Here is a 27,792-nt window from a genome sequence, read left to right as displayed (position 1 = left end):
AGTTTATTTGGCTTTTGCCTTTAGCAATGCTTGTAGCATTTGCATTGAATCTTACTTAACTGAGCCAGGTGTTGCTTGTTCTGAGCCAGGTGTCACTTGTTCTGATTCATGATGCTGTTTCTTTCACAAAACTGAGCGTTCCTTTCCCGTGAAACATTTGTGATTACAAAACCTCTTGCCTTTGGTCTTGAATGTCTCTCTTATTTTAGGTAATTTAACCCAGACTTAGGGATACCCTGAGTTCATAAACTTGGTCTCAGTTTGCCTTTAGTAGTTCAACCCAGCAGCTCAGCTCAAGTCAATCCACTGTATATGATGGGCAAAAAATATTTTTTCTTGTTTTCCCCAGCGATGGAGAGCTGGTAATGTAAGTTACCTTGTGTTGTATTAGATATTGTAAAGTTTGTGGAATACTTCAAGCAAACACTGAGAAATAATTGACATATAATCAATGAGAGCGAGGGTCCCTCCCAACATATCCTGAGACCAATTTCTTCACACAAGGGATAGAAATGAATTGCTTGATGTAGCTAATATAATAAAAGGTCTGACTAAGCAGCCTGGTCTGTAGAGACAGATACAGAAGATGAGTCACTAAGCGCCTTGGTTTGAATGTTAATTATTCTTACGGCCTTTGATGTGTGTTTGAGTTCTCAATGAATTAAATGGAGTTTATTTTGACACCTATGGGAGTGTATCATGGAACATTTTTTAGGCTTGAAGAGAAAAAAATTACATGTAGTTATGTTTTGAACAAAGCTGCTCTGAGGGTATTTATTGTTGTAAGAAGAAATCAATGAAATAAAGATAACTATACTGTTATCCCTCATATACTGCTTTCTTTCTGTCTCTGGCATTAAATGTGCTTCTTTAGGTGGCTGCTGCTTTCAGCTGTGTTGCAGCCAGAGATCTGCTTGGGTAGGGGGTTATGTTTTTTAATCCATGTAAAACCAGGTCATCCTTGCAGGCCATTGCCATCAAACCCAGCAGCTGGTGTGGTGCCATGCCCTGCAGAGTGGTACAGACTCTGTAAGCCTTGGGTACTGAACCCTGAATTTCCTGTTCTTGTCTTGCTTAGCTCTGCAGATATCCCAGTACACTCAGGCTGCCCAGAATCTGTGCCAGTTTCCCAGTCAAAGGCTGTCAAAACATCAGTGCTTTTGTTATTTCCTTCCTGTTGCATCATTATGTTTGCATGGAGACAGAAGAGGTGAAAAACAATGTTTGCCTTGTCATTTTCCATAGTCTTACTCAGACTCATTCCAGTGGAGTTTGATTTTCCCTGTGGAAGTGGAGATACTTAGAGGATTGCATCCTCTTCTGAGGTATTTTCTGCCATTATACCCATTAATAACACGTTTGTATTGGAAATTGTAGAGCATGTCTTATAAATCAGGATACTTCTTCTATGGTGTTTGCATCAGGAGTGAAAATTCTGTGATTCAGGATTTTGTAAGCTCTCAGTAATTTTGAGGTATTTAGTGTTGGTAAAACTGAACAAAGGACTTCATAAGACTTTCTCAGGTGCTTTGTAGTTTCCCATTTTATGAACCAAGTTCCAGGAACAAGAGGAGGCTGTTGAAAGTTTACTTTCAAACTGTGAATCAACCTTTCTAAAAGGAGCAAGATGCTGCAGGCCTGGCTTAATCCAGTATCTGGTGAGTTCAAGGGACTGAATTGCTAGTATTTTGACTTTTTTTTTTTCTGTGTGTGCAGATCCTGTCCTCCAGGTGCCGATACATGTGGAAGAGTAAGTCTGTTTCCTTTATCTCATTTACAGCTTGTTTGATTTTCATTGGCATCTTGAAATTTGGTTTAATTTTAACCAAACCCATCTGTGTTCTAGACAAGCTGCACACCTTGCAGAAAGCCATTTAAGGTGGCATGAGGAACAGATAAAAGGATAGAATTAGCTACATATAATAGCTAAGAAGAAACATCCTGTCTGCAGCCTGTTCTCTGGAGCCCTTGCTGGATTTGGACATCAGGGCTGTGAACCTGTGCCGTGGGTGGCAGGGGGGGAGTGACAGAGCCAGGACTGATTCTGGGTTCTGTACTTATCCCCCTCAAACAGAGACTAAAAACAGTGAAACACAGGAAACTACAGCCACCACCACAACCAGAATCTGCAAATGACATCCTCAAGCTGTGAATTCACATTGGTCCCTGCAGCAATCTCACATTTAGCTAGAAAATTTGGGGCTTGAACTTTGTCTCTGAAGTCAGTGGTGACTTCAAAAAAAAGAAAGAAATCCTTTCTTTTTTTTTTTGATCATAGAACCATAGACATTAGGGTTTGAGTGAGTTTGGGGGTCTTTCTGTATTTTGGGTGTAGGGATCCCTTTACCTCTCAAATCTACTTAATTCTGGCAACTCTTTCACTGTTTCTTGCCTTCCTTATGCTCTCTGGTTTTGTTTATTTGCTTGGGCTTGTTCTACATCTGTGTCATTTTAAGAGCTTGTAGGTTTAGTTTAAAAGCTTTCACCTGAGTCAGTGCCTGCCACATTTGGATCTTTGTGCATTCAAATGCATTAGTGGTCTTATGTTTTATCAGTTCTGAAACTTCCTTATATTTTCTAATTTTCACAGTTAATAAATTAAACTTCAAAAAATTTAATGTCAGATGAACTTCTCTGTAAAGCCAGCGCAGACCACAGTTTCTTTCCTGCTTTCTGAGAGGCACAGTACATTTTTATCATTTATCATTGCTTCAATTCTAGGCCAGCATTTCTTCCAGACCCAAATGATGGCAGTTTGTACACGCTTGGTGGCAAGAACAGTGAAGGCTTGACTGTAAGTATATTTTTAAATTCTCTCCTAAAAAGTGCTCCAGTCAACCTCATGCCTTTGCAGAAGGAAAACATTCTTAATATTTTGTTAGAGCAGAATGTTGCCACCTTGTGATTCTCAGGAAGTGATTTCTACTTGAAAATATCAACACCACGTCTTTTCCTCATGTATGACTTTTCTGTAACTTGCTAAAATAGTGATAATTACAAATAAAATTTATGTTTTGTTATCCAAATTCTGAATAATCTCTGTGTGATTTGATGGGAAAGGTGTACCCAAAATAACACCAATCAGATGTGTGAGTCTCTCCAAACACATTTCTAAAACCATCTGCCAGAAGCAGGATTAATAAATGCTCTGTGCTAACCCCTTTAGAAGATCTTTATAGGATTTAGCAAGCAAACAAAAATGCTGAACCTTTCAAATTAGTCACCAATCCATGTAGGCCACTGCTACTGCCTAATGCTTGACTTTCATTTGTAAACTTTGTGGTGATACTCAGATAAAATGTTTGGCTTCCTACAAGATTTTTTGCCTCAGCTGCTATGATTTCCCTTAGGAACTTCGGTGGTGTTACATATTTTAGTATTTACTCTGGCTGAATTCTCAGGTATTATAATTATAGAAATAACCAATACAATTGTTGCTTGCTTGTTTGTTTTTCCCCTAGAAACTTCCATTTACTATCCCAGAGCTGGTGCAGGCATCTCCCTGTCGCAGTTCTGATGGGATCCTGTATATGGGTGAGCTCAAATTTTATCTCCTTTAGATTGTAAGATGTTCAGCAACTACAAAATGTAGAGACTCCCAGACAGACTGAAGGAAGACTTATTTTGGGTATTAATTATGATTTTTCATAAATCTTTCTGATAACAGAAAATCTGATTAATATAGAATGCAGTTCCTGTGTGATGATTAAAAACATTTTGTTTTCCTGAAGGAGAAAGTACCTTTTCTTAGCAGTGAAATGCCTGTATGGGAATTTTTTGTTTCTTGAGATGCAGTCTCTCAACATAATATGACTTCTACTTAAAATCTTCTTATGATTATAAATGTCATTGACTGCCTGACAATTAGGATAAAATTAGAAATCCCATTGCACCACAGTTAGACATCCTCCATTGTCTGACATACAGTCAGTTCATTTATAGTACAAATAATACATTTATTGCTCACTGTCCTGACTCATTCTAATTGCAGATGGATTTGGGAGGAGAAAAGGAGAAGAAAGGACAGTTATTACTTATCACAGCAGTAAAATATGTGAAGATCAGAGTGAGCTTAGTTTGGGGTTTCTAAATCTCCTGAAGGGCCAGTGCTCCTTCTGGTTCTCTGCTTCATGTCTTGCCAGGAAATGAGAGAAAAATGTTTATTTCAAGCTTCTAAACACGACATTCATGTATTAACTTCTAAGAAATTCTTAAGGCCATGGCTCACATAGTCTTGAGTGAGATGTTTGAATTACAGTCCTTAAGCAATTTGAAAGGTGTAGACCCTCACTTTTTTTTTTCCACCTCCTGTCTTTCACCATGAGCACTTCAGTCTCATCATCTGAGAGCTCCTGGGATCTGCTGCACGCAGAGCTCTGTTAGATTTTATGTGTGAAAAAAATCATTCAGCCAATAGTACTTATTCTTCTAAATACTGTGTTTGGGGTTGGGGTTTGTGGTCAGTATTTGGGATTGGCCAGTAGTGCTAAATGATAAACCTAACTATGAAAAACTGTTTTATTAAAAATGCTTTATTTGTGCTAAGTCCATGAGTCTAGTAAAGAAAAAAGAAGACTGAAAAGCTGAATGGAAGTGCAGTTTTTCCAACTGAATGGTAATTGACTTCAATTATGATTTCAGGTAAAAAGCAGGATATTTGGTACGTGGTTGACCTCATGACTGGGGAGAAACAGCAGACCTTGACTTCCTCTTTTGCGGAAAGTCTTTGCCCATCAACATCCCTCCTGTATCTTGGGAGAACAGGTCATATGCTTTTTTTTCCTGTAGTTTAAAAGAAAATTCTGATTTTTAAAGTTTAGGCTCCTAACAAATGACCCTGTGGTCAGTTCAGATTTTTAAGTTTATTTCTTGGAAAAACTTCTGTGAATTATGATTTTAGACTGTACACAGAAGAATTATTGACTTTAGCAGCAGACAGATAATGTCTTTTAAACTTTGGCAGTAAGTCCATTATTCTTTTTGTTGACTAAGTGGCATTTGTATTGTAATTAATGGTGTATTCCAGTACCAGCTGTGAACTGTTTGTTCTGTACCACACAGCTAAAAAACTGTTTAAAGAAGCTGGAAATAGAGCAGATCCACTGACATCACAAGTGCAGTGTGCTAAATAAGTGGTAAAGTTAGACCAACACCATGGAGGTGCTGACTAGAAACGGGAATAAGTGTTACAGACTTGTTCTTTGACCTCTCTATCAATGTGTCCCTTTACATTGGATAGTGTTGGGGAAAAAGGAAATGCTGCCAGCCCTGAGTTCTGTGTGGTGTTTGAGGAGTGTCTCAGATTTGAGAAGATTGATTCTATTCTCTCATAGGTTTTTTTGCTTCACAGACTGTATATTTTTTAACAGAGTACACGATCACAATGTATGACACCAAAAAGAAGGAGCTGCGATGGAATGCCACCTATTTTGATTATGCAGCTACTTTGCCTGATGAAGACATAAAATACAGTAAGAATTTAATTGCTGTCTCCCCCTCCTACAATGGAGTTTTGTACATAGGCAAAAATATTCTGATTTTTTTGTGTGGTGCATGTACTTCAGCCCATTTTTATCCATCACATACTGCAATATCTAAGTTAGGTAGCTTCAGGTAAATTGCATCCAGCAGGGTGCAGCTCTTGAAGGTGTAATTCCTTAAAATCAGTGAGAAATGGCAGGAGAGGCAGCAAATGTGAACTCTGGTGTACAACCTGATTGCAGTGCTCTTGAATGGCAGCTGGACTTGTGTCAGCCCAGCTGTGGCCGAGGCTTTGCTGCTCCGCTGCTGTGCAGTGAAAGGTGTGGTGGTGACTGCAGTCCAGAACTGTTCTGTGCATGATTGAAGCTGCAGAATCCAGGTAACCTCCACATGTTTGTGCATTGCAGAAATGTCCCACTTTGTGTCCAACGGGGACGGGCTGGTGGTGACCGTGGACAGCGAGTCCGGGGACGTGCTGTGGATCCAGAATTACGCGTCCCCCGTGGTGGCCTTTTACATCTGGCAGCGAGAGGGGCTGAGGAAAGTCCTGCACACCAACGTGGGCATCGAGACCCTGCGCTACCTGACCTTCATGTCGGGGGAGGTTGGACACATCACCAAGTGGAAATATCCCTTCCCAAAGGAAACAGAGACCAAGAGCAAACTAACGTAAGCCTGGGATCCTGCTGTTCTCACTGTCCATTTTAGAGCTTTGTCATTAAACAGAACAGTTAAGGGTTGTGCTACAAGTTGCAACATGGTGAAAAGAATGCATAAATGCATTTCTAGCTCCCTAGGAGTTCTTTTATATAATATTTGATCTTTTAGTGTGTAAAGTCAGAGACCAAACCAAAAAACTTATAAACTTAGGAAGTGTATATTCCTAAGTTTTATCAAATGTTCTGTGTTGAATAGTTTCTCACAATGTGGAGTTAAATTTGATTTCCTAACAGGAAGCCTTTCACACTATAAAAATGGCGCACAGCATTTTGGGAAATGCCAGTTACTGAAAAATGCAGAAATAGGACATGAGTTATGTCAAATGAGCGGCAGTGCCGTGCATAATGAACTGACAATGCTTTCATAATTAAAAAAAAGCCTTCATAGTACAGCAGTACGTCAAATAATTTTACAGATCAAGGCTTTTCAAGATACAAATACTGATGATTTGGGAAGCTCCTGCATTGGTTCTGCAGGGTTGTGCTGCCCAGGTTTTAGCTGAGATGTTAACACATCCATTTGCCTGCTGCTAACAGTGACTGTGTTTCTGCAGCCCAACCCTGTACGTAGGGAAATACTCCACGAGTTTGTACGCGTCGCCCTCCATGGTGCACGAGGGAGTCACTGTCGTGGTAAGTGGGGAGCTGCTGGGTGGGAAAGTGCCTTTCTGAAATTAGTGCTTTCCTGGGCTTGGAAGAAAGGTTGAAACGGAATCATGCATAAAATTAAATTAAAATAGAAAATAAAACACTGAAAACTGTACATCTACAGGAGTTTGAGGATTTTGAGATTTTTATCAACAAATGGATAGCAAATTAAGTGTTTCCTGAAACAATTAACAACCACAGAATACATGACCATACTTCCAGAATAATTTCCAATGCTGCAAAGCATTGCTGCAAAGCAAAGCTGCTGCTGCAGCTCCCTGGGAACTGTGCCAGGCAGACTCAGCAGGAGCAGACCTGAGGTTACTGCTATTGCTGGTGCATTGTGGTTCATGTTAAAATTGCTGGTTTGTTCATCAGAGTAACTCCCCACAGGCAGGAAACTGCATCACAGTTCTGTTTTGCTCATTGTGGCTGCCAGGTAGGAAATACAGATCCTGCTTAACTGTAGGGGAAAACAAAAAAAGAGTAATCTCATCTCCCAGGCAACATGTCCCTGAAAAGGTCCAATGTCCAAGGTTGTGGAAGCAGCTGCTAAGGGCATAATGGCTGTGTGTAGTCACAGTGACTTTGCTGCTAGTAATCTTTGCTTGCCCACCCATTTTGACCTCCAGATTTTAAATTTAGTTGCCTATTGAAATATGGTAAGGTCACAGTAACAGCAGTTGTAACACTGATCTCTCTGCAGCCCCGCGGCAGCGCCATTCCCTTGCTGGAGGGTCCAAAAACAGAAGGAGTCACCATTGAAGACAACGGCGAGTGCGTGATCACGCCCAGCACCGATGTCAAGTTCTCGGGCAGACTGAAGGAAAAGCACAAGCTCAACTACTGGAATGACTGGCTGCTGATAGGTGTGGGAGCCCAGCCTGGCCATAATTTCTGAATTCTAGTAATAGTGTCTCATTTATCCTCATATAAAAGAATGTGTTAGATATCCACCTGCCTTCTTTTTTCCCAAGGCTCCTGCCTTATTCTGTGACAAGGTGAAGTGCTCCATGTGTGGAAAGTTATTTATTGCTTATTTGCCCCCTTCCTCAGAGAGGGGTATAGTAATTTATTATTTACTGTAAATACTGTATTTGGGTGCATTTGGATTTTTTTATTGTGCATGCTGTTACCTTAATTCTCATCATATGGATCAGACAGTCCATTTAATCCATTTTGTAAATGGATTAAAACACAGAGGCTGAAGATAATGTTTATTAATTGTCAGCCTGTCCTGTGCGTCCCAAGTCCCTGAATTTTGGAATTGACTTTTCAGTGCATTTACAATTTTACTTCAAAAATTAGGAACTGTCTGAGGTTCAGTTTGATGATTTGTGATAGTTGAGTGATGTATGTGACAGGGGCTCTGGGGCAGGGACAGTGTGCAGCTTTCAGCTTTTTTAAGTGCCAGCTTTCTCTTCCCATGATCCCTCTCCATGCTAATACCCTCTCTCCTGGATGTCAGGCAGTTCCCTGAAGCAGTTAATGTTCCTCTGCAGCTCTCAGTGACCTCTGCCCTCCATTTTCCCTCTCCTTTCTCTTTCCTGCTCTATACATGAGCATCATGTTTTGTGATGTTCTCACTCTTCAGCAAAGATGCTGCAATCAAGGATATCTTTCCTAAAAAAGGACAACTTTCTGTTTCAACAAATGTATTTTATTTAAAGGGCACCATGAAACACCATTATCTGCCCCCACAAAGATCCTGGAGAAATTCCCAAGCAACTTACCAAAGAGGCCTGAAAATGTGATTCCAGCTGACTCTGAGAAAGCCACTATTGAAGAGGTTTGTGATGAGAATAATTCTCTTACTGCATGAGAAAAGAATATAAAGGAGTGGAAGTTGGGGAAGGATACAGAAGGAGAATGCATGGAATTACTTCACATGTTTTGTGTCAGATGTTTGTGTACTTAGCACATAGAATCACTGGTATGAGGAAATGTCATTCCTTGTTTCAGAATTAAGGCTTTCTGCTGCTTGTTTTTCCCCACATGCAAACTCTGACTTTGGTAGGTTTAGAAATGACTAAAAATGATGTAGCAGAAAGGCTGGCTATGAATGCCTCAGTACCCACAGAGATACTGAGCTAACAGAGCTTTCTTTGCCTCAGGTCATTGACATTGTTGAAGGTTCCTCAACAGAAGGGCCTCCAGCTGCTCCAAAGGATATCGAGGAGACTCCTGCTCGGCCCATCCCACGGCCAGAGGCTCCAGTGGACTCCATGCTGAAGGACATGGCCACGATCATCCTCAGCACTTTCCTGCTTGTGGGCTGGGTGGCTTTTATCATCACCTACCCAATGGTAATGCTGACCTGGCTTGATGTGCTCTTGAGTGTTGGGAGCATCAGGAATGTTCTAGAGCCCAGAAATGATACAGGAGTTAGTGAGACACTCCAGGGACATTTCCCTCTTCACAGACGTGCACTGGGGAGCAAAGGCACAAGTTTGACTTAACAGGGATTTCTCTGGCCATACGTGCCAGCTCTGGAGAGGTTTTCTTTGCCATCCACCAGTTGTGGTTTTTGTAGGTATTACTCTTTTTGGATATGATCTCAGCACTATTGGTTTCGTTCCTCTCTTCCTCACCTGAACCACTGTCAGGTTTTCCAGGTTTTGGATCAAAGCCTTTATCCTTCTGTGGTTTAAAGATTCCTGGTCAACCTAGTAACAGCTTTTTTAACCAAGCCCTGTCATTTCTCATGTTGGCAATGGAAGTCCAGAATGAAACAGAAATTATGAGTGAACGTTCCCCAGCCTGTGTGATTGGCAGGGACAGGGCAGGAGAGTTTGGCTCCCACCTTTTAGAAGTAGCTCCCCAGTAGCTGTAGAGTTCCCTTGCATGACCTGACTGCCAAATCTTCACTGAGACCCTTTTTTGCAGAATGTCCACCAGCAGCAGCAGAGGCAGCATCAGCTGGAAGAGAAGATCCAGCTCCTGCAGCAACAGAAGCTGCCCTTTGGTGCTCCCGGTGACCTCCCGCCCGAGGCAGATTTCCTGGACACGTCGTACGGCCGGACGGAGAGCTCAACTGCCAGCACCCCAAACCTGTCCCCCCGAGCATCAAACCACTCTGCCTATTCCAACATCTCCACGTCCGATGTTGGGAGCTGCCTCTCCACTGAGCAAGAAGAGGGAGGTAAAGTTGACTCAGTGTGGTTTATTGTGTTTCTGTTTCCCCAGTCTGTGTGGTGGTACAGTAGAATAGTTATTGGTGATCCTTCATAGCTCAGCAAGATGAAGAGAACTATTCAGGCTGAGCCCTGCACCTCAGCAGGATTGTAGGACAGTTACAGCCAGCTGCGGGCTCGTGCCGCCCAGGGCAGTGTGTTCCTGTCACTTGCAGCCTTTCCGGGGAGATCCTCATTTAAATAAAAACACGTATTGAGGTGATTAACTGGACTCAAGAAATGGGGATTAGGCAGCACAACCTTTCTGCCTGGTCTCCCTGTGCACTCATTGTCCCTTCAAAGGCTATTAAACCCGCTTCCATTACTGTCAGCCAGCATTTCCTAAATGCAACATCAGCTTTTAGAAAGAGTTTGGCTGCTGAGAACCACTCATTTCTCACAACCATGAGCCATAAGGTGTGTGTAAGTGTGTTTTGATTCTTGATGTTGGCTCATTGGGTCACCACAGACTATTTGCCTACTCAGAGTAAGTACCAATGTGGACATGTTTATTTCTTTTGATCATATGTGTGTTAAATTTAAACATGAGCTAAAAGACTTTTACAGACTGGTCCCAAAGTCTGTGCAGTTGTAAAAGGCTGCCTTGCCCCATCCTAAACTAGTGCTTGTTTTTCTTTTCTTGGTCAGATGAAGAAGCAAACCGAGTGATTGTTGGCAAGATTTCGTTTAACCCTAAAGATGTACTGGGACATGGTGCTGAAGGGACAATTGTTTACAGGTAGAAAAGAATGTGTGCATTAAACAGACCGATGTTGTGTTTGCATTAGGTCTTTTTGTTTTTTATAAAAGCCCTCACATCTACTTTGAACAGAAATGAAACTTTTTGCATGTGTCTGGAATATTTTCATGCATTTTCTTCACTAGCAAAAACTACTTCCCTAAGAAGTGTTTACTGGCCAAATGTACCTGTTTCCAGGACAGGAAATGCTTTCATTGACCTCTACATTGGCTTCTGTTGTCGTGTTTTCTGTACGTGCTCTGGCTCCAGAGCGTGAAGGGCTGTTGTGCCTTCCCTCCCTGGCTGCAGGGGCTCCTTTGATAACCGTGATGTGGCAGTGAAGAGGATTCTCCCCGAGTGCTTCAGCTTCGCAGACCGGGAGGTGCAGCTGCTGCGCGAGTCCGACGAGCACCCAAACGTGATCCGCTACTTCTGCACGGAGAGGGACCGGCAGTTCCAGTACATCGCCATCGAGCTGTGCGCTGCCACCCTGCAGGAGGTGACCGTCAGGGCTGGGAGCACCTTCTCCCTGCGAGGCCTTCACTTCCCTTGAGCTTAAGTTGCTAAAGTGCCTGACACGGGGGATGTTGCATTTACTCCCACTGTCACCTCTGTGACCATTCCATGTTCCTAGGACAGGGGTGTTTTCAGAGCCGTAGAAAGACATCCCTCACCCTGGACTGATTTATGGAAGAAGCTGTTGTCCTTTGATTTTTAACTTCTTGTGAAGGACTCCCTTCTAGTCATCCTCCCCCTCCTACCATGCAGACTTTGAAGACTGTTCTTCTTTCTGGAGCGCAATGCTATACAGAATTCTAGCTCTGAATGTGACTTTAGAGATCATCACCTTCAGCCAAAAAAAAGCTGTTTGCAGTGTGTTAGCAGCTAGCACAATTTATCCAGTCACATCTCTTTTGGTGGGTGAAGTGCATGGATTTATTATTTATGCAGCTTCTAAGCAGTGCTGTGGTTGACTCTCCTGGTTCTCTGTTGCAGTATGTTGAGCAGAAGGCCTTCAGCCACCATGGCTTGCAACCCATCACTCTCCTGCAGCAGACAACCTCTGGGCTAGCTTACCTGCACTCCCTGAATATTGGTAAGAATGGCTCTCCTTTCAGGACTGGATGGAGAACTACATTTCCTTAGCTGTAAAACAAAGAGAAACTGGTCTGGTTCTGTTCATCTGGCCTATTGGAAGGTGACCCTGCCTATGGCAGGGGAGTTGAAATGAGATGATCTTTGAGGCCCCTTTGGCCCCAAACCATTCTGTGGTTCTAGGATTTGACACTGGCCTTGTCCCTGCAACATTCTGCAGCCCTGGAGTACTAAAGCAAGTCCTTACTGTTGGCGCAGGGTGCTGAAGTTTTTAGGTAGGGGTCATACAAAGCATGGTGGAATAAAAAAAAAAATGAAATTACCAACGAAAAGCATTTGAAGTTATGACTTGGGTTTCATGAATGGTGGCTCAGCCTTATGAGAGGTCCACTTAAAAATTTACAAAGATTGTCGGGACTGGCTGAGTGGATAAGTGGGTGTTTGTAACAGTCCACAGGGACCTGAAGCCCCACAACATCCTCATCTCGATGCCCAACGCTCACGGGAAAGTCAAAGCCATGATTTCAGACTTTGGGCTGTGCAAGAAGCTGGCAGTGGGCAGGCACAGCTTCAGCCGCCGCTCGGGCGTGCCGGGCACTGAAGGCTGGATCGCCCCAGAGATGCTGAGCGAAGACTGCAAAGAGAACCCTGTAAGTCCTCACCCTGCCCAGGCTGCCCAGGACCAGGCCAGACCCTGAAATAGGCAGCACCTGGTGCCTGGGCCTCCAGGCTGCCTTGCAGCTCAAATCTGCGAGTCGGAAAATTTCCTTCTGCTCTCAGATGCAAAATAACCACCCTGTGAGAATCAGAGCTTTCAGGGGAAAAAGATGTCACTGCTAGTGAAGGCTGTTTCTTTGCAGACATACACCGTGGACATCTTTTCAGCTGGCTGTGTCTTCTATTACGTGGTGTCTGAAGGTGGCCATCCCTTTGGCAAGTCCCTGCAGCGGCAAGCCAACATCCTGCTGGGAGCATACAGCCTGGAGGCTCTGGGGGCAGGGAGGCACGGTAAGGACTGCACTGCAGGGATCACTGGGGGCCCAGGCTGCTAAACACCAACACCAGGGACAGCACCAAGGCCCACAGTTACTCTCAGCCCAGCAGAGAGGAAAGTTGTACTCCTCAGGTCCTCCTGAAGTAAAGGGCTTCAAGTTCTTGGAGTTAGTACCCCGGAGCAACCCTGCAGTCTTGACTGTGAACTTATTTCCTGTATTTAAAGGAAGAGAGAGCTGAGCTTTGATATTCTTAGTCTTTGATAGTCTTTCTGCTCATTGCCCAGCACATCTGTGAGGGCAGCTCTTGATCTAGCAGGACAGGAGGAAGTAGAGACCATAATGAATTTCTGAAGTACAAAATATTATCAAATTACATAATTTTACATTTCACTACAGTCTAAGAACATAGAGAAAATAAAATAATTTCCCTGTACACTCTTCCTTGCAGAAGACATTGTTGCTCGTGATTTAATAGAGCAGATGATAAACATGGACCCTCAGAAACGGCCATCTGCCAGCTGTGTGCTCAAACACCCCTTCTTTTGGAGTCTAGAAAAACAGCTCCAGTTCTTTCAGGTTTGTGATGACCTTTTCTTTCTTCTCGGTTCTCAGGGCTCCTGTAGACTTGTTCAGGTCTTGAATTCAGTGTCTCTTTTGTGCCTGAGGTCACAGAATCTACAGCCTTACTGTGAGGAGTGAGGCAGCCCAGTTGTAAAAGCTGGGTGGAGCTCCTAAGCAATTGGCTTAGTCTTACAGCAGACCTTTCAAAGGGAGCCAGAGCTGATGTTACCAAGGTCACTTGGGAGGAAGGTCTCCTCTAGCAGCTGCACTATCCGCAGAGAGCGTGGCCAGGAGGGTTTGCAAGAGCAGGAGGGAACAAGCACTGAACCCTGATGTGGGGTGGGAAGTGGCTGAGGGCTTGAGATCCTTTCCAGCCTTATCTTCTCCTCTGTGCTAAAAAGGTTTTGGCAGAGGGTGAAACAATCTCAGGAACTTCTGTATCCTATTCCAAAGCATTGTCATGAAGTGGAATTCTAACTTTACTACCAGGACAGGCTCTAATGGGCCAGAAGCAGCAATTTGAAAATATTGGGAAAAAACTTGGAAATTGAACTAGAAATAATCTGAATGTCTCTTCCAGGATGTTAGTGACCGGATAGAGAAAGAATCTTTAGACGGTCCAATAGTCAAGCAGTTAGAAAGAGGTGGAAGAGAAGTGGTGAAAATGGACTGGAGAGAGCACATCACCGTTCCTCTTCAGACAGGTAATGGACAGCATTTTGTCAGAGTGGGAATTACCTGCTGTTCCCAGTTTGCTGGGACAGGAAAATACGGCCAGCACTCTCAGTTTTGGCACATCACTGTTACTTGTCAGTAAAGTGTTTCTTCAAATGCAAGTACGTGTTTATGTACTGAAACACACCTACAAGGATCTGAGGCTGCAGACATACACCCCAGCACCTAAAACTGCATCACAACACAAAAACCAAAAAATTGTTTCTCTTGCAGATCTTCGAAAATTCAGATCCTATAAAGGTGGCTCCGTCCGGGACCTTCTGAGGGCGATGAGAAATAAGGTAAAGGAGTCTTTCCTTTGTGCACTCTGGGTTCCTGCTTCCAGTTGCTGTTGCCAGCCTGTATCAGACCCTGGTTTAGGTATTGAGCTCCTTTACAAGAGCCCAGTAGGGGTTACTGTGTGCAGGAACACCAACAGCTCTGTTTACAAGAGGCTTCTGAACAAACTCTCTGACTGAGCTTTTCCCTCTCCTGTTTTCCTCCACAGAAGCACCATTACAGGGAACTGCCTCCCGAAGTGCAGGAGACCCTGGGCTCCATCCCAGATGATTTTGTGTGTTACTTCACAGCTCGTTTCCCTGGCCTGCTCCTGCACACCTACCACGCTATGCGCATCTGCTGCCAAGAAAGACTCTTCCAGCATTACTATGCTGAGGACTCTGCAGAGCTGAGCCTTACTGCTGACACGGTTTGAGAGGAGAGGGATGGAGCTTTCTTCTCTGGGACCAACATTCCAAGCACAGGCCTACCCTTAGCAGGGAAAAGTGGGATCAAAGAGCTGAATTCTCTCTCTCTGAAGAAACCAAGCTTGCAAAAAGTGCCTTGTACCTGTGGCTGTGCTGGATCGGGAGATGGTGGAGTTCAGGGCGCGAGTGGTAAAGCAAAGAACCCTGGGGATGGAGTTACTGACTCCAAGGCAGTTTTCAAGACTGTGGAAATGAAGAGCAAAAGCTGGATATAACCATCACCCAATATCCCTGTACTGTACGTGATTTTGTAATGGATGTGTTTTACTACCAAAAAACAAAAGTCAAATTCAGTGATTCAAATAATGTAATTACTTGGGACTGGGATGTGCAGAAGGAGCCCTTTGGTTGTAGCAAATTATCTGAACCTGCCATTGCACTGCTGCCACATTAGGCACACCACAGTGATTGTAAAGGGAATTGTTCGTGATTATCCAAAAAATGGTATGAAAGTACCATTTCTGTTTAACCAGTACTCCTCTGGAAAGTTAGTCCCTTATACTTGAGCAGAAACAGTTTTTAAAAATACTGACTTGAAACATCAATTCAAGGTTTTCCTACTCTGAAAATAAGCCTCGTTGTTTAATATGAAGCAGTATTCGCAGAACAGGTTGAACAATCCTCCACTTAACTCACAGTTTGAGAACAGATCTGCTCAAGTACCTGCAGCAAACACCAATGGCAGCTGGAGCTGCCTGTGACTCATCACCTGCAAATGTCCCTCGAGGGCTTAGAGAAGGCGCAGCCACAGAGCCAGGGGTGAGATGAGTCCTAGGAAAAAGAGCTAAACAGGAGCCAAGAGCTGTTCAGAGCGGTGAAATCAGGGCAGTGTTCAAGGGGTGCGTAGAGCTGTAGAGCCCCACTTCCTGTGCGTGGGGGCTGGTAATTCCATCCATGGGAGCCTGTGTGGTTCAAGGTGCAGTATTTCTTTACACGGGCCCTGAAGCTGTGACAAAGTGTCACTTGTGCTAGGATGAAGAAATGCTGAATTCTAATGTAACTGGGGTGTTCTTTTACAATATATTTATTTAATGTATTTATATTTATTTAATTTTTACTACAAAGTGGTATCAAATCCACATGGTACAAGTATGAAGCATGCCAAATCAGTCTTAATCAGTTTTGTGTTTAAATTTAATCATCAGATAACAACTGGAAGAGGAAAGTGATACTGCATCTTTCAATGGAATTAATGAAAGGAGAAATTAGAAAGTGAGAATATGTATGACTGTGCCATTGTGTCTTAAATAAATTATTGCTAGTAATACCCCATGTATGATGGGGTACGTACAGCTGTTTTTCTGGAGATACTTTACAGGATGTTTTCTTTCTGTTTTACAATGTGTGAGAGCAATTTTCCTAAGATGCCAAACTGTGCAGGTTACATGTTCTAAAGCTTGAAAAAATAATGGTAATTTTACCTAAAAAGATTCAAAGCCTATTTCATATTTTTGTATTCCTCATGTAAAGGACTTTTATAAATCTACTAAATAAAGACTGAGATTAAAACCGCCCAGCTTTTAGTGCCAGTGTGTGCCCAGGGAATCCAGCAGGCCTGGAGCTGGCAGGACTGAGCAGGGAAGGGGCCAAGGCCTGCAGCAGCCTGGTCCTGCCTCCCTCGGGAAGGGACGCGTGCCCGCTTTGAGCCCGCTCAAACCCTTGCCTGCCTGCTGATCCAGCGGAGGACGCAGGAGCAGATCGGGCAGGGGGGAGCCTCCCTGAAGGCCCCAGAGCCTCGTCTGGTACTCTGACAGTCCCCAGGCACCAGCCCTCTCCAGCCTGGTGGCTGAGGCGGGTGCACACGTGAGAGAAAACGGCAGGACTTTGTGCTGCTGTGGGATAAAGAAATACCCAAAACTAAACTGATTGGTGAAACTGAGCTGACACTGAGCTTTACAGGAAACGGACACCAAGAGAGTTCTGCTGCAGCCCAGCCTTCCTAGGCCCCAGTGGCACAGAGGGCTGGGCTGGGGAGCCTCTCGACCCTGCCAGCCTCTCCACTACCTGGAGAGGGGGCCTGGAGTGAGTAGGCAGCTCATAGAGAGGGCAGTAAGTGAGAGGGACCTGAAAGTTTAAAACACAAAACAAAGAATAAATACATCCTGTGAAAAACGCCAATCACTTGGTTTTTAAATTTTAAAAAGTTTAATAATAATAAAATGGTTATAAAAATAGTAACACAATTAGAGTAATGAAATTGAGAGTTAGGACAATTACAGGACAATAAAAAGCAAAGACTTACCGACGTCCGGATGCTCTCGGGCACTTAAGCCACAACAAGCATGCCTTGTGAACAACGGAATCACTCTTAAAACAATACATTGTTGCATATTCATACAAACTTCATGGTTATGGATACATTCTATTTAAAACAAGCAACTCTGTTGTATGTCAACTGTTTCCTTTAATCCCCACGGCATCTTCGAGTCTGAGCAAGGCCTGAAGAATTTAGCTTCTTCTGATAAGAAAACCATAAATTCCTCTTCTCTGGAAGATTTATATGTTCTGTGATGGTTACCTCGAAGCAAGTATCTCATTCCTTTAAAAAAACCCCACATACATATTTTCTATTTCAACTACTAGAGCTTCATTTTATCGACAAATCTACATTTACCATACTATTAGAATGTGAATACAGCACAACTAATCAATACAGCATAATACATGTAGTAACTATCTGCGTAGAGCCAGATAATATGCATTTTTCACATATCCCCCACCCCATCCTGACAGCCGGTTGTGGTGGGGCTAAGGCTGCTGGTTTTGTATCAGCAGCTCCACCCAGCAGCAGCACTGCCCGGGAAGGGGGTGGAGACTTGATAACTCATCGGGCCGAACCGCTTGCCTAAAGCAGTTTCCTCTTCCCCGGAATAACTTTCAAGAGACCCGGAGGAGCTGCAGAACACCCGCAGTGCTCAGACTGCCCGTGCAGAGCCTGGCACGGCAGGTGTTGGAGCCGCTTCCCTCCGTTCCTCGTGTGGAAGCCTTTCCCCGCGGGCAGACCCTCGGCCGCCCGCGGGCTCTGCAAGGTAAGCGCTCGGCGCGCTGCGACCCGCGGGGTCATTCTCAGCCGGGCGGGTTACTCTACTGCTATCGGCTTTAAGGAAAAGCGAGCCTGTCCCTCCCCAGCTGTTCCCCGGCCACCCCACTGGGCTAGGAGCTGCTCGGCAGCACTGCACGGGACTGTGTGAGCAGCTCGCAGGTGGGAGCGGGGCGCAGCTGCACCCCCTCCCTGCCCACGCGTGCAGCCCGGGGTACCCAGAGCCCCCCGGAGCCGGCGAGCACAAACCCCGCCTGCTCTTAGAACCAGGAGGGACCAGGGACCCGCGGGCCCCTCCAGCCCTGGGGGCCCGGCCCGGCTCAGCCTCCGTTCCAGTTTCGATTCCCCGGCAAGGCTCTTCGTTCTGAAACGCCTTCCTGACGTCAGCTGTCACAGCGGACTGGGGCAGACACAAGGGCGGGGCGCGATTCCACCGTACAAGCCCAGCCCTGGGAGCTGGCCAAAGGCGCTAAAAGATCAGTATTTCCAGGGACATTTTTAACCCCCTTTCTCTGCACCAAGTGTCCGTGGAAATCCATCTCCCACTATTTTCATAACCAGCCCGTTTACACTGACTCTGGGGGATGCCTTATACCTACAGCACATCAGGGCAGTCCCGTAACAAGCAGAGCCACCTGCTCATACCAAAGCTCCAGCCATGCTGGTGCCTCAGCCAAGGCTGCCACAGGGCTGACCGGATGCAGAAAGGGTTAATGTGCACTTGTCGGCCTTTTTCCAGCATGCCCTATTCTTCCAGAACCAGTGTCTCCCCCAACCACGCCCTTCTGCTGGACCCACCTCCTGCCAAGCCTTGGTCCTGGGGAGTGAACTCTTCTTCCCCCAGTCACCACCTGCAGCTGCACTGGTGGCTGCTCCTCTTACACGTGCTGAGAGCACAGTTTGGCACCACGAGCTGCAGGGGTGGAGCTGGCTGAGCTCCTGCACCGGCTGAACCAGAGAGTTGAGCCTCCACAGTGCAGTAAGAGAGGAAACACTAACACCACCACAGTGCACCTTTTACTGTGATCCGCTGATGGTTACTGCTGTGAATGTCACACTGAGCAGGTGCATCTAACCCATTCCTCCTGCAGTACAGAACAGGTTGTCCATGCTGCCACTCATCTCTGAACCACTGGAATGGACGCTGGGCACAGGAAGGATGCCATGACTCAAGGGAGGACAATGCACTGAACAGAAAACCTTCTGCTGGGTTGGGCAGTGAGTCGAACTGCTCCTTGGAAATTCTGGTAAGCACCAGAACAGATGTGGGAAAAGAGCAGGAGCAGGAGAGAGTGTACCCACCAAAAAAGAGAGGGGAAAAAAGTGAGTGTGAAGGAGCAAAAGGCAGGGAGAGTGAGAAAAAGCAGTAAAAAATGAGATATGTTATTAATGAATTTCTGTATGTCCAACTTAATAAACAACAAAATTGAATTTAGCAGCAATTTAAATTGAACAGCAATTTTGTATAAATGAATAATCAAGCATATACAAAAATTTGGCAGTGATTCATTAGGTATGATTAAGGTTCCTATAAAGCATAAGCAAAACCGACCGGGGTACGGGGAGGGTTTCTCACCCTGCCTCACGTAGGAAACAAAGCAATCCAAACTAAACCTTATGTACTGTATGCTAATACATATTCATCAATAATTTTCCATAATCTCCTATTTTCAATTCTTGAAATCTACATCACTATACTGCATAGCGCATGCTCCGCTTGTTGCTGAGGGGTCTTGTGGCTTTTTGGTGGTCTTTTCAGAGGAAGGCTCACCCTCTTCCTCGCTGTCCTCTGAATGACCTGGCAAGCTGTGCATGCACATTAAGCTTTGTGTTATGTAAGTAAGCATTATGTTCCAAATAAGCCTTATTATTTCAGAGATAAGACCACTACTTTAGATTCCATATCTGGAACTGTCCCAACTTTGCTCATCCCAAGGCTGATTCTGCTTTGGGAGTCATCCCAACTTTGTCCCAAGGCCGATTCTGTTTTAGGACCTTGCTTATCTCAATAAATGCATCCTGTTTTTCACATGTAACATCTGCAAAGAACTCCATCTGCTTTGTAACACTAAGCACATATACTTTTCCTTTTTATTTTATAACAATTATTTTCTAAAATGATTGATATCGTTACAATTTAGTTAGCATGAGTCATATCCATTTATCACAGATAGAACCTGGGAGATACAGTGCTGGGGGCCTCCTTTTCTCCAGTATGTAACAGAAGGAACTGTTGGGCTCAGCTGTCAGCACAAAACTCTACAGCAACCCCCTATTTCTCTCACATCCATGTGTGTGTCAGAGGCAGGAGCAGCTGCCTTCACACAGGCACACAGCAGCAGCACAGCTGGCAAGAACAGGCTTTTAGAGGTACAGAAATGACCTTGGACACAAAGGTGGGGAGGAAGTTAAGAAAACAGAACACCAAAGTCACCTTGAATTATCACTGGAACCTGAACTGTAAATCTGAAGACTTATTTTTTCCACTCCTCTAGGGTTTTGTTCATTAACAGCAGGATTTCCTTCACCAAAGACAATGGGTATGTATTGCTTTCAGAAAATTTCTACTTTGTATGTAGCAACTTGCTTTTTAATATCTGCATTTGAAGGATTTCTCTCTAGAGGGGAACTAGTCAGTACTCCTATCATCTTAACTGTCCTCATTTAGGAAAAAAATAATCAGACTCAAGTGGGTAAATGATCTACCCAAACCTGTCCAGTTTAGGGAATCCAGCCCTGTCAATTCCCATAAACCTTATCATTCACTGCAAAAAAGCATTTTGGGTTATTTCCTTGAGTCCCTTTGAGGATCCTTCCTAGTTTCCCGCTTTGCTGATTTGTCAGTCTTGCACCATTGTTTAGAGCTGCTTCTGATTAAGGCTATGGATACTTTGTCATCAGAAGTGACATATTTGTGAAATTAAGACCTGCTCTCTCACTGTGACTGGTATCAAGACAATTTAACATTCAGTGTGGCCAAACAAACATTAGTTTGTATTAGTAATGCGTGATTTTTAACTTCTAGATTACAAAACATTACCTGTGAGGGAATGGGTTGAGAACCATGTCAAATGTTGGCTGGAATCTACCGGAATCAAGAAAGAGTATGTAGATAAACTACATGCAGAAGAAGTGACAGGTCCAGCACTAATGGAACTGGATGAGTCTTTCCTCAAAGACATAGGAATGAAGAAAGGCCAAATCCAGATTTTAATCCACAAGAGAAGTGAACTTCTGCGGCTCCAGGACAATGCACAGGAAGCTGAGGACTCCAGCAGCAAAACACCCGACAGAAAGGATGCACAAACAGGCCCTGCCAGAGCCAGCAATGCCCCTGCTCAGGGCACGGCGAGTGGAGGCATCTCTGGTGCTCCGGGTACAACCAGCAGCGAGAACACAGCTCCTACTTCTGGCAAGAAGCAAAAGAGAAGCAAGAAATCCCAGCTTCAAAGAGCTGATGAAGTTTTAGAGCTCAGAAACTGTCGGCCTTTTAGAAGTCAGGATACTGATTTCAAGTATGTGAAAGACACAGTTCTTGCTCCAGAATCAGGAGTCAGTGATTTAATCACTCCTTGCCATGAATACAAATCTTGTGACACTGCTGCAGAACTGAACAAACATCAACTGCAATCAAAATTTGCCTCTGAAGTGATACGATTTGCTTCGGCTTGCATGAACATTCGAACAAATGGCACCATCCATTTTGGTGTCATGGACAGTGTTGAGGACAAGGGCTGGAAACATGGACAGATCGTTGGCATAAAGATCAAAAACCGAGAAGACTTTGTTGATGCGCTGGATTATATAGAAAAGTGCTTCTGCAGTAATTTACAAGAAATTGCAAGGAAATGTATTCACCCACCTGTGTTTGTTGAAGTGATTTCAAAAGACTCTCAGGAACAAAGATTTGTAGTGGAGGTTGACATTGAACCAACATTCAGCTTGGTAAAGAACAATTGTTTTGAAGTTTATTTGCCAAAATACAATGAAAGCAGTCAGAAGGTGATCCTGACCAAAGAACCAGCTCTCTACCAGAGACTGGGAGCAAAGTCTGAACCTGTGCAGCGCAACAAACTCACTGCTTTCATTCAAGCCATGCCAGACAGGGATGCTCAAAGAGAAAGAGCTGAGCTCTCCAGCACACAAGTATCTACAGAAATAGCTCAAGATTTAGGAAGAAAGTTATCAATTCTATTAAATGATGGCAAAAGCCACATGGATGATTCCCTACGGTACATCCTTGTCACAAACAGATGTGAACGGGATAATTTGAACTACATCAATTTTTTAATGCACTTGAACATCTTCTGTGTCTTTGACTTTGATGAACATTCTAATGTGTCAGGGCTGTACAGCAAATACAAAGAGCACCATGAAACAAGTTCTTATTTTTTACAGGATTTTTTCAAAGAAATTAAAACCGATAATTCTCCCTCTCAGAAACTGTTTGATCAGACCAGCTGGATATTCTGCAATGGGCGCAGTGACTTCCTGGGGGATGAAGAACCTTGTGACGAAAATACATGGATTAGAACAAAAAAAAAATACCTGAAGAAAGTAATTACTTGTATCTGTGAGGAAATTCTGCCGGAGCGCTCTTTCATTGTGCTTTTTCTATTGCTATCACCAGTGCAGAAACCACTTGTGGACACTTTTCAGGAATTCTATATAGAGATGAATGGCATGGAGTACATCATCTGCATTGCAGAGTCCAAAAAAAATTACAGAAAGTGGGCCAATCTAGCTCAGGAATCCTGCAGCATTGAGACACTAGAACAATGCAGTATTGTGGGTATGAAGCTCAGTCACGTAGATGCCACCATCCAATCAATGCTGCCTTCTACAGCCCAACCCAGACACCTGCCAGCTTCCACTGGAGGCGTGTGTACACTTCCCTTGCGGGAAGAAGAGAAACTGTATTCTCTAGAAATCCTTTGTGCTGACCAGTGTGATGATATCAAATGTAATCTTTGGACTGATAAAGATAAACAAGAAATAGAACAAAATTTTTACCGTGGGGGAAAAATCAAGTGGGAAAACTTGTGGCTTGCTGATAATAAACACTGTGGGGATATCATTGAACGTGAAGCATGTGCAGAGGCATGCAAACTCCTGGATGGCATTTTACGAGGAAGTGGATACAATTATTCTGTGGCTAAACTGAAGATATTTCACCATCCTGGGAGTGGTGGAAGCACAATAGCAAGGCAAGTTCTATGGAAAAACAGAAAGCGCTTTAGATGTGCTGTTATCAAGACCTCATATTCACCCTCAACTGTTTGTAATCACGTGCTCGCCCTTAGAGATTATGAAGAAAAGGAAATCACTCACTGTTTTCCTGTGCTGCTCTTGATCGAAGATTACGATGATGAGTACTCTGATGAACTACAGAATGGCTTAGTGGAGGCTGTACGAACCAGGAAAATGAACACCTCCAGGCCTTACTTCATCCTCATATGCTGCAGACGATCCAATGACCCTGAAAGGCTCTGCAAGGCTTCGCCACTAGACACAGTTGCTGTCACTCACAAACTGACAGAGTCAGAGAAAAATCTGTTTAACACCAAACTTGTAAAACTGCAGCAGAAATATGCTGAGCCAGAATTCATACTTACATTTGTGCTGATGTGCGAGGAGTTCAATAAAACGTACGTGTCTGACATGGTAGAGCACATACTGCAAGGCATCGACCTTTCCTCTCGTGACACCTGCTTGATGCGTTACATTGCTCTGCTCAACTGCTATGTACCAAATTCATACATTTCACTGTCACACTGTGAGGCTTTTCTGGGGCTGGGGGCATATACAGAGAGTAAAGCAAGAGCATACGATTTCAAACATCATTTGAGTGAACAAGTAAGAATGATTTTTATTGAGCTAAGGGAAAGTACCCCTTACATTTCATCTATTCGGATAATACATTGCCTGGTTGCAAAAGAAATTCTGCATCAGCTTTCAGGGAATCAATCACTAAGTCAACTTGCAATAACTCTTCTTCAGGAAAAGGTACTATTTGAAAACAGATTTGGACGAGAAGAATTCATAAAGTTTATCAGACATCTGTTTATTCGACGCGATAAAAGAAGCAGGGGTGACAATACTGATACTCTCTTCTCCCCGTTCATTGAACACATCTGTGAAGCTGAAGACTGTGAAAAAGCCATTGCTGTTTTAAAAGCTGCCTATGAACTCCTTGGAAAAGATGCTTTTTTTGCTCAGCAGCTTGCCAGACTAAATTACATCAATGAAAAATTTGAAGATGCTGAATACTGGGCAAAGGTCGCAAAAGCACATTTGCCAACTGATTCGTTTATTTTGGATACAGAAGGTCAAGTCTACAGGAGATGGTTTAATTTCTCAGTGGATAAAATGACAGAGGAGGACACCCCTGAAAGGATCACTGAGAAGATATTGATTGCTCTTAAAGCTATGAAGTGCTTCAGAGCTGCCCAACAGGCAGCAAAGGAAGAACGTGAAAATATGAACAACGCTGGCTATTTTGGAGAAGTAGAAGTAGGTTGTCGCCTTCTTCGATTTTTGTCCACACTGCCTGTATTCCACAGAAGTCCAGAGGGAGAACACACCGAACTTGTGAAATATCTCACCACAAATTACATTCCCGAAGACATAAAAAGACCATGGGAAAGGCTTCATTCCTGCTTAAAAGGCTTGCAACAGAACCTGTACAATGCTCTGGAATGGATTTCAGAAGAACTAAGTTATTTCCAAACAGACAAAAACCAAGAGAAGGATGATGAAAATGATAAGGAAGAACAAATTCATAATCCCAGAAAATGGTTGAGAAGGCAGTCAGCAGTATATGCTAAATTCTTCATCTCAGCATCACTTAAAGATGGCAGCAACAATGGTCCTGACACTCAGCTCATGAGACGCATGAGTATTTATGGGAGTGGTGGAGGAAATGTCACCAATATCCTGTCATTCTTAACAGATAAGAAAGAGAACAGGTCAGCTGAAAAGCTAGAAAAGATCCTTGATTTCTATCCAGAAAACCCTCTGAGGAACAGGCTGGAGGACAATGATTTAATCAATTTTATTTTGTGCCACATCACATTAGCTTGCTTAGCACCAGAATCAGCCAAACTCCTTCCACTGCCAATTCTTCGTGAGCTCAGTCTAAGATTCTGCAAAGGAAAAAGACTATTTCCATCAAGTGCCTATTTTTTGCTCACCTTGCTGTACTGGCCAGATGAGGTATTAGACAAAGAGCCTAATCCTGAGAAAGATGAAGTTTTAACTTCAGCCCTTCAAACCCTGAAACGCTTATATGACATCAAAATGAAAGATGTTCCTACCAGAAAGAAAAGAATCTACACCCCTTTTTTTCTGGGAAAGGGTTATGACTTACATAAGATAGTGCACAAAAATAAAATTGAAAAATTGATGGTGGGGTCCTTAGATGAGAGGAGAATGAAGTGGCTGCATGGAAGTGTATGGAGTATTTCCAAAATTCGTGACAATCTCACAAGAGTTTCTGGCTGGACCAAGGACAGAAATTTATTTATACGAGGTCACGTGAAGGAACTCCGTATCTTGCCGCTCCATCATGAATCAGTGCCTGCTGGAAATGAAAATGTGACCTTTTATTTAGGCTTTTCGTTTAATGGTCTTGTTGCTTTCAATATTGAGGTTGAAAATGATCCAGCCAGCGGAAGAACCTAAGGTATGTAGCACAGTAGAGGGTGCAGCACTGGAATTGTCCAGTCTCATATTTAAAACTAAAAGTGGACTGTTCCTGGGTAATTACCAGGCAACAAGAATATCAGAATTAACAACTATAATAGTGACCAAATAACTAAAATATTGAAACTATGAGTAGAGCGAACTTTGAGCCAGGCCTTTGATAGTTTTGGAGTTCCAGAAAGTAAGATTTCAAACCAAAGACAGCAATTGATCCCTTTCTTCTTACTTCACAGATTAGGATTTTAAGTTAATTTCTGCATAGTCTTGATCAGTAAAAGCATTTGTCCAGTGTAACTAAATTTTTCTTCCTGAATCAGCAAGAGAAAAATGAACTCACAGCACATGCACTGCTCTCTTAAATGTATCATGCATGAAATAACTGCAAAACCAGGGTCAGTATGGAAGCCATTTTAAAGCTGACTTCACAATCAGACTGATAAAAAACAGGTCTCAAAATTCTGCATAATCCTACATTGCTTCTCTGTGTAAATATTGCCTTACTAGACATCTGTATCTGGGGTGGGGTGGAGAGATATGTGAGCAGAGTCATGGGTGACATAAAGATGATTTGTAAGCACTATTATGTGTTTACAGTCCAAACAATTCCTGCACTTTGTGAAATTATTTTGCATTATCATCCAAGGAATGCCACAGAATAGAGAACTGAAATTTGACTAGAGCATACAACCATGATTTGAAAAATGCAAAGGAGGTTTTCAGTGCTGTGTCCGCAACCATGATGTCACATTCAGCTTCTAATAAAAGTGTGTGCTGGTGCAGTTTCACATTGTTTGATATAAGATACTGTGACTAAAATTGCCAAAACTCCCTCTCATATAAGTTGTTTTAATCAAATAAATATCTTTTATGAAGGATTATAATTTCTATGTGAGCTTTATTACCCTACCTGAGCATGTATTTCCAACAGTAGCTAGGTATGATTTGCTTTTCCAACTGCAGCCAAGATCTGCAGCCAGAAACTGTAAAAAGAACTGCAAGCCATGGTGAATTCAGAAGGAAGAGGGAAGATTTTTGTCTAGTCCAAGCCTTCACATTCTGGCCTCAGGCAGGAGAAACAATTGCCAGAAGCAAGAGCTGAAGGGCCAGAGAAATCCCCCTCTGCTCCCCAGCCATGATGCAGGGGACAGGAGTACATGTGAGAAGGTAACTGGGCAAAGGCAGCTTCCCCAAGTCTAGCCTGGGGCATTAGGATGGCTTCAACCCAGAGCAAAAACAGGACATGTAAACTTACTGAAAAGCACAGGAGTGAAAAGCAAAGCATTGACTGCTCACCACATACACAACCTGCTCAAATACTGTGACAGAAACACAGACTTTGTTTTTGAAAAGGATCTGTTACCATGATTAAAAATTACAGCCAGCTTGGCCAGGAGGGTGTGTTTGTTTACTGCCTGCACACACCCAACTCAATTCTGCAGACAGCAGTGCATTGCCCTGCAGCCCACACTACAGCACAAGCGTGAGTCTCTGAGGTATAAATAGGGGTCTTGCTTTTCCATATATGCCCACTTTTACCTTTTAAGAAATTAAAAAGTTTAGATTCAAATTCTTTGTCCACCCCCAGCCCTACAGAAAAAAAAAAAAAAACAAAACAATAAAAAACACCCCTGAAACAAATTTTAGAGAAAAAGTGTAACCTTACAGACTAACTCTTGGGGTCCCACATTACAACAACCAGCTGAGGCTCACAGGGCAGCAAGTACAGACCCACCCTTCCTACTTCCTACCAGTCATGTTCATATTTAGGCTTAACCTGCCAGACAACACACAACTGCCCTTGCTCTAACTAGCTCTCAGTACAAAGCAGTTCCCAATTGCGTCTGAGATTTCCCTACAGCTGAAAGGGCCAGAGGACAAATGCCCATTAAGAACTTCTGCACAGCAGCAGTGTTCACTTGAAGGGTCCTCTACTTCAACTCCTCCTTGTCACACATACCCAACTCAAAAAGCCTGCAAGTGGTCCATGTCATAGCACTAAAATATCTGTTTATATTCCCTTTACCACCTCTCAGAAATTAACCTATGAGTGAACAGGGTTCACTAAATAAGACCAACCAGCCTAGCACAGTAATCCATTCTCATCCCATACACAGGAGGTGCAAGCATACACACCTCCCAAGCTACCTCATCTCTCT

At 43.6% G+C, this 27,792-nt stretch overlaps 2 protein-coding genes across 5 annotated transcripts in view; both read left to right on the top strand.

Moving 5' to 3' along the window:
* ERN1 (endoplasmic reticulum to nucleus signaling 1) overlaps nt 1-16,403 on the top strand; it is a 32,476-nt gene extending 16,073 nt beyond the window's left edge. For 2 of the 3 annotated variants that reach the window (XM_068209719.1, XM_068209718.1), the window contains exons 3-22: nt 1,717-1,750; nt 2,722-2,794; nt 3,462-3,534; nt 4,642-4,764; nt 5,370-5,471; nt 5,889-6,150; nt 6,755-6,833; nt 7,555-7,717; nt 8,519-8,637; nt 8,963-9,154; nt 9,735-9,990; nt 10,670-10,760; nt 11,070-11,259; nt 11,757-11,856; nt 12,306-12,505; nt 12,716-12,863; nt 13,299-13,426; nt 13,992-14,115; nt 14,360-14,427; nt 14,634-16,403. In XM_068209719.1, the coding sequence (XP_068065820.1) occupies nt 1,717-1,750; nt 2,722-2,794; nt 3,462-3,534; nt 4,642-4,764; nt 5,370-5,471; nt 5,889-6,150; nt 6,755-6,833; nt 7,555-7,717; nt 8,519-8,637; nt 8,963-9,154; nt 9,735-9,990; nt 10,670-10,760; nt 11,070-11,259; nt 11,757-11,856; nt 12,306-12,505; nt 12,716-12,863; nt 13,299-13,426; nt 13,992-14,115; nt 14,360-14,427; nt 14,634-14,840 (2,732 nt within the window). In that variant the 3' untranslated portion in view covers nt 14,841-16,403. Of the gene's footprint in view, nt 1-1,716; nt 1,751-2,721; nt 2,795-3,461; nt 3,535-4,641; nt 4,765-5,350; nt 5,472-5,888; nt 6,151-6,754; nt 6,834-7,554; nt 7,718-8,518; nt 8,638-8,962; nt 9,155-9,734; nt 9,991-10,669; nt 10,761-11,069; nt 11,260-11,756; nt 11,857-12,305; nt 12,506-12,715; nt 12,864-13,298; nt 13,427-13,991; nt 14,116-14,359; nt 14,428-14,633 lie in introns of those variants that run through there. The other variant, XM_068209720.1, reaches the window with a different exon arrangement.
* Nucleotides 16,404-17,701: 1,298 nt separating this feature from the next.
* Nucleotides 17,702-26,955, top strand: LOC137485277 (sterile alpha motif domain-containing protein 9-like). Of its 2 annotated transcripts, none has more exons than XM_068209717.1 (4): nt 17,702-17,921; nt 19,029-19,179; nt 20,428-20,472; nt 20,958-26,955. In XM_068209717.1, the coding sequence occupies exons 3-4, from the start codon at nt 20,469-20,471 to the stop codon at nt 25,613-25,615; spliced, it is 4,662 nt and encodes a 1,553-aa protein (XP_068065818.1). In that variant the 5' UTR covers nt 17,702-17,921; nt 19,029-19,179; nt 20,428-20,468; the 3' UTR covers nt 25,616-26,955. The 2 variants fall into 2 exon arrangements, with proteins under 2 accessions (XP_068065818.1, XP_068065815.1); XM_068209714.1 differs by having other exon boundaries at nt 19,024-19,179.
* Nucleotides 26,956-27,792: the final 837 nt, after the last annotated feature.

The sequence above is a fragment of the Anomalospiza imberbis genome, chromosome 19, assembly GCF_031753505.1.
Source record: "Anomalospiza imberbis isolate Cuckoo-Finch-1a 21T00152 chromosome 19, ASM3175350v1, whole genome shotgun sequence".
Taxonomy (NCBI): Eukaryota; Metazoa; Chordata; class Aves; order Passeriformes; family Viduidae; genus Anomalospiza; species Anomalospiza imberbis.
Note: the sequence above shows the minus strand (reverse complement) of the source record. Positions and strands in the feature narration are given on the sequence as shown.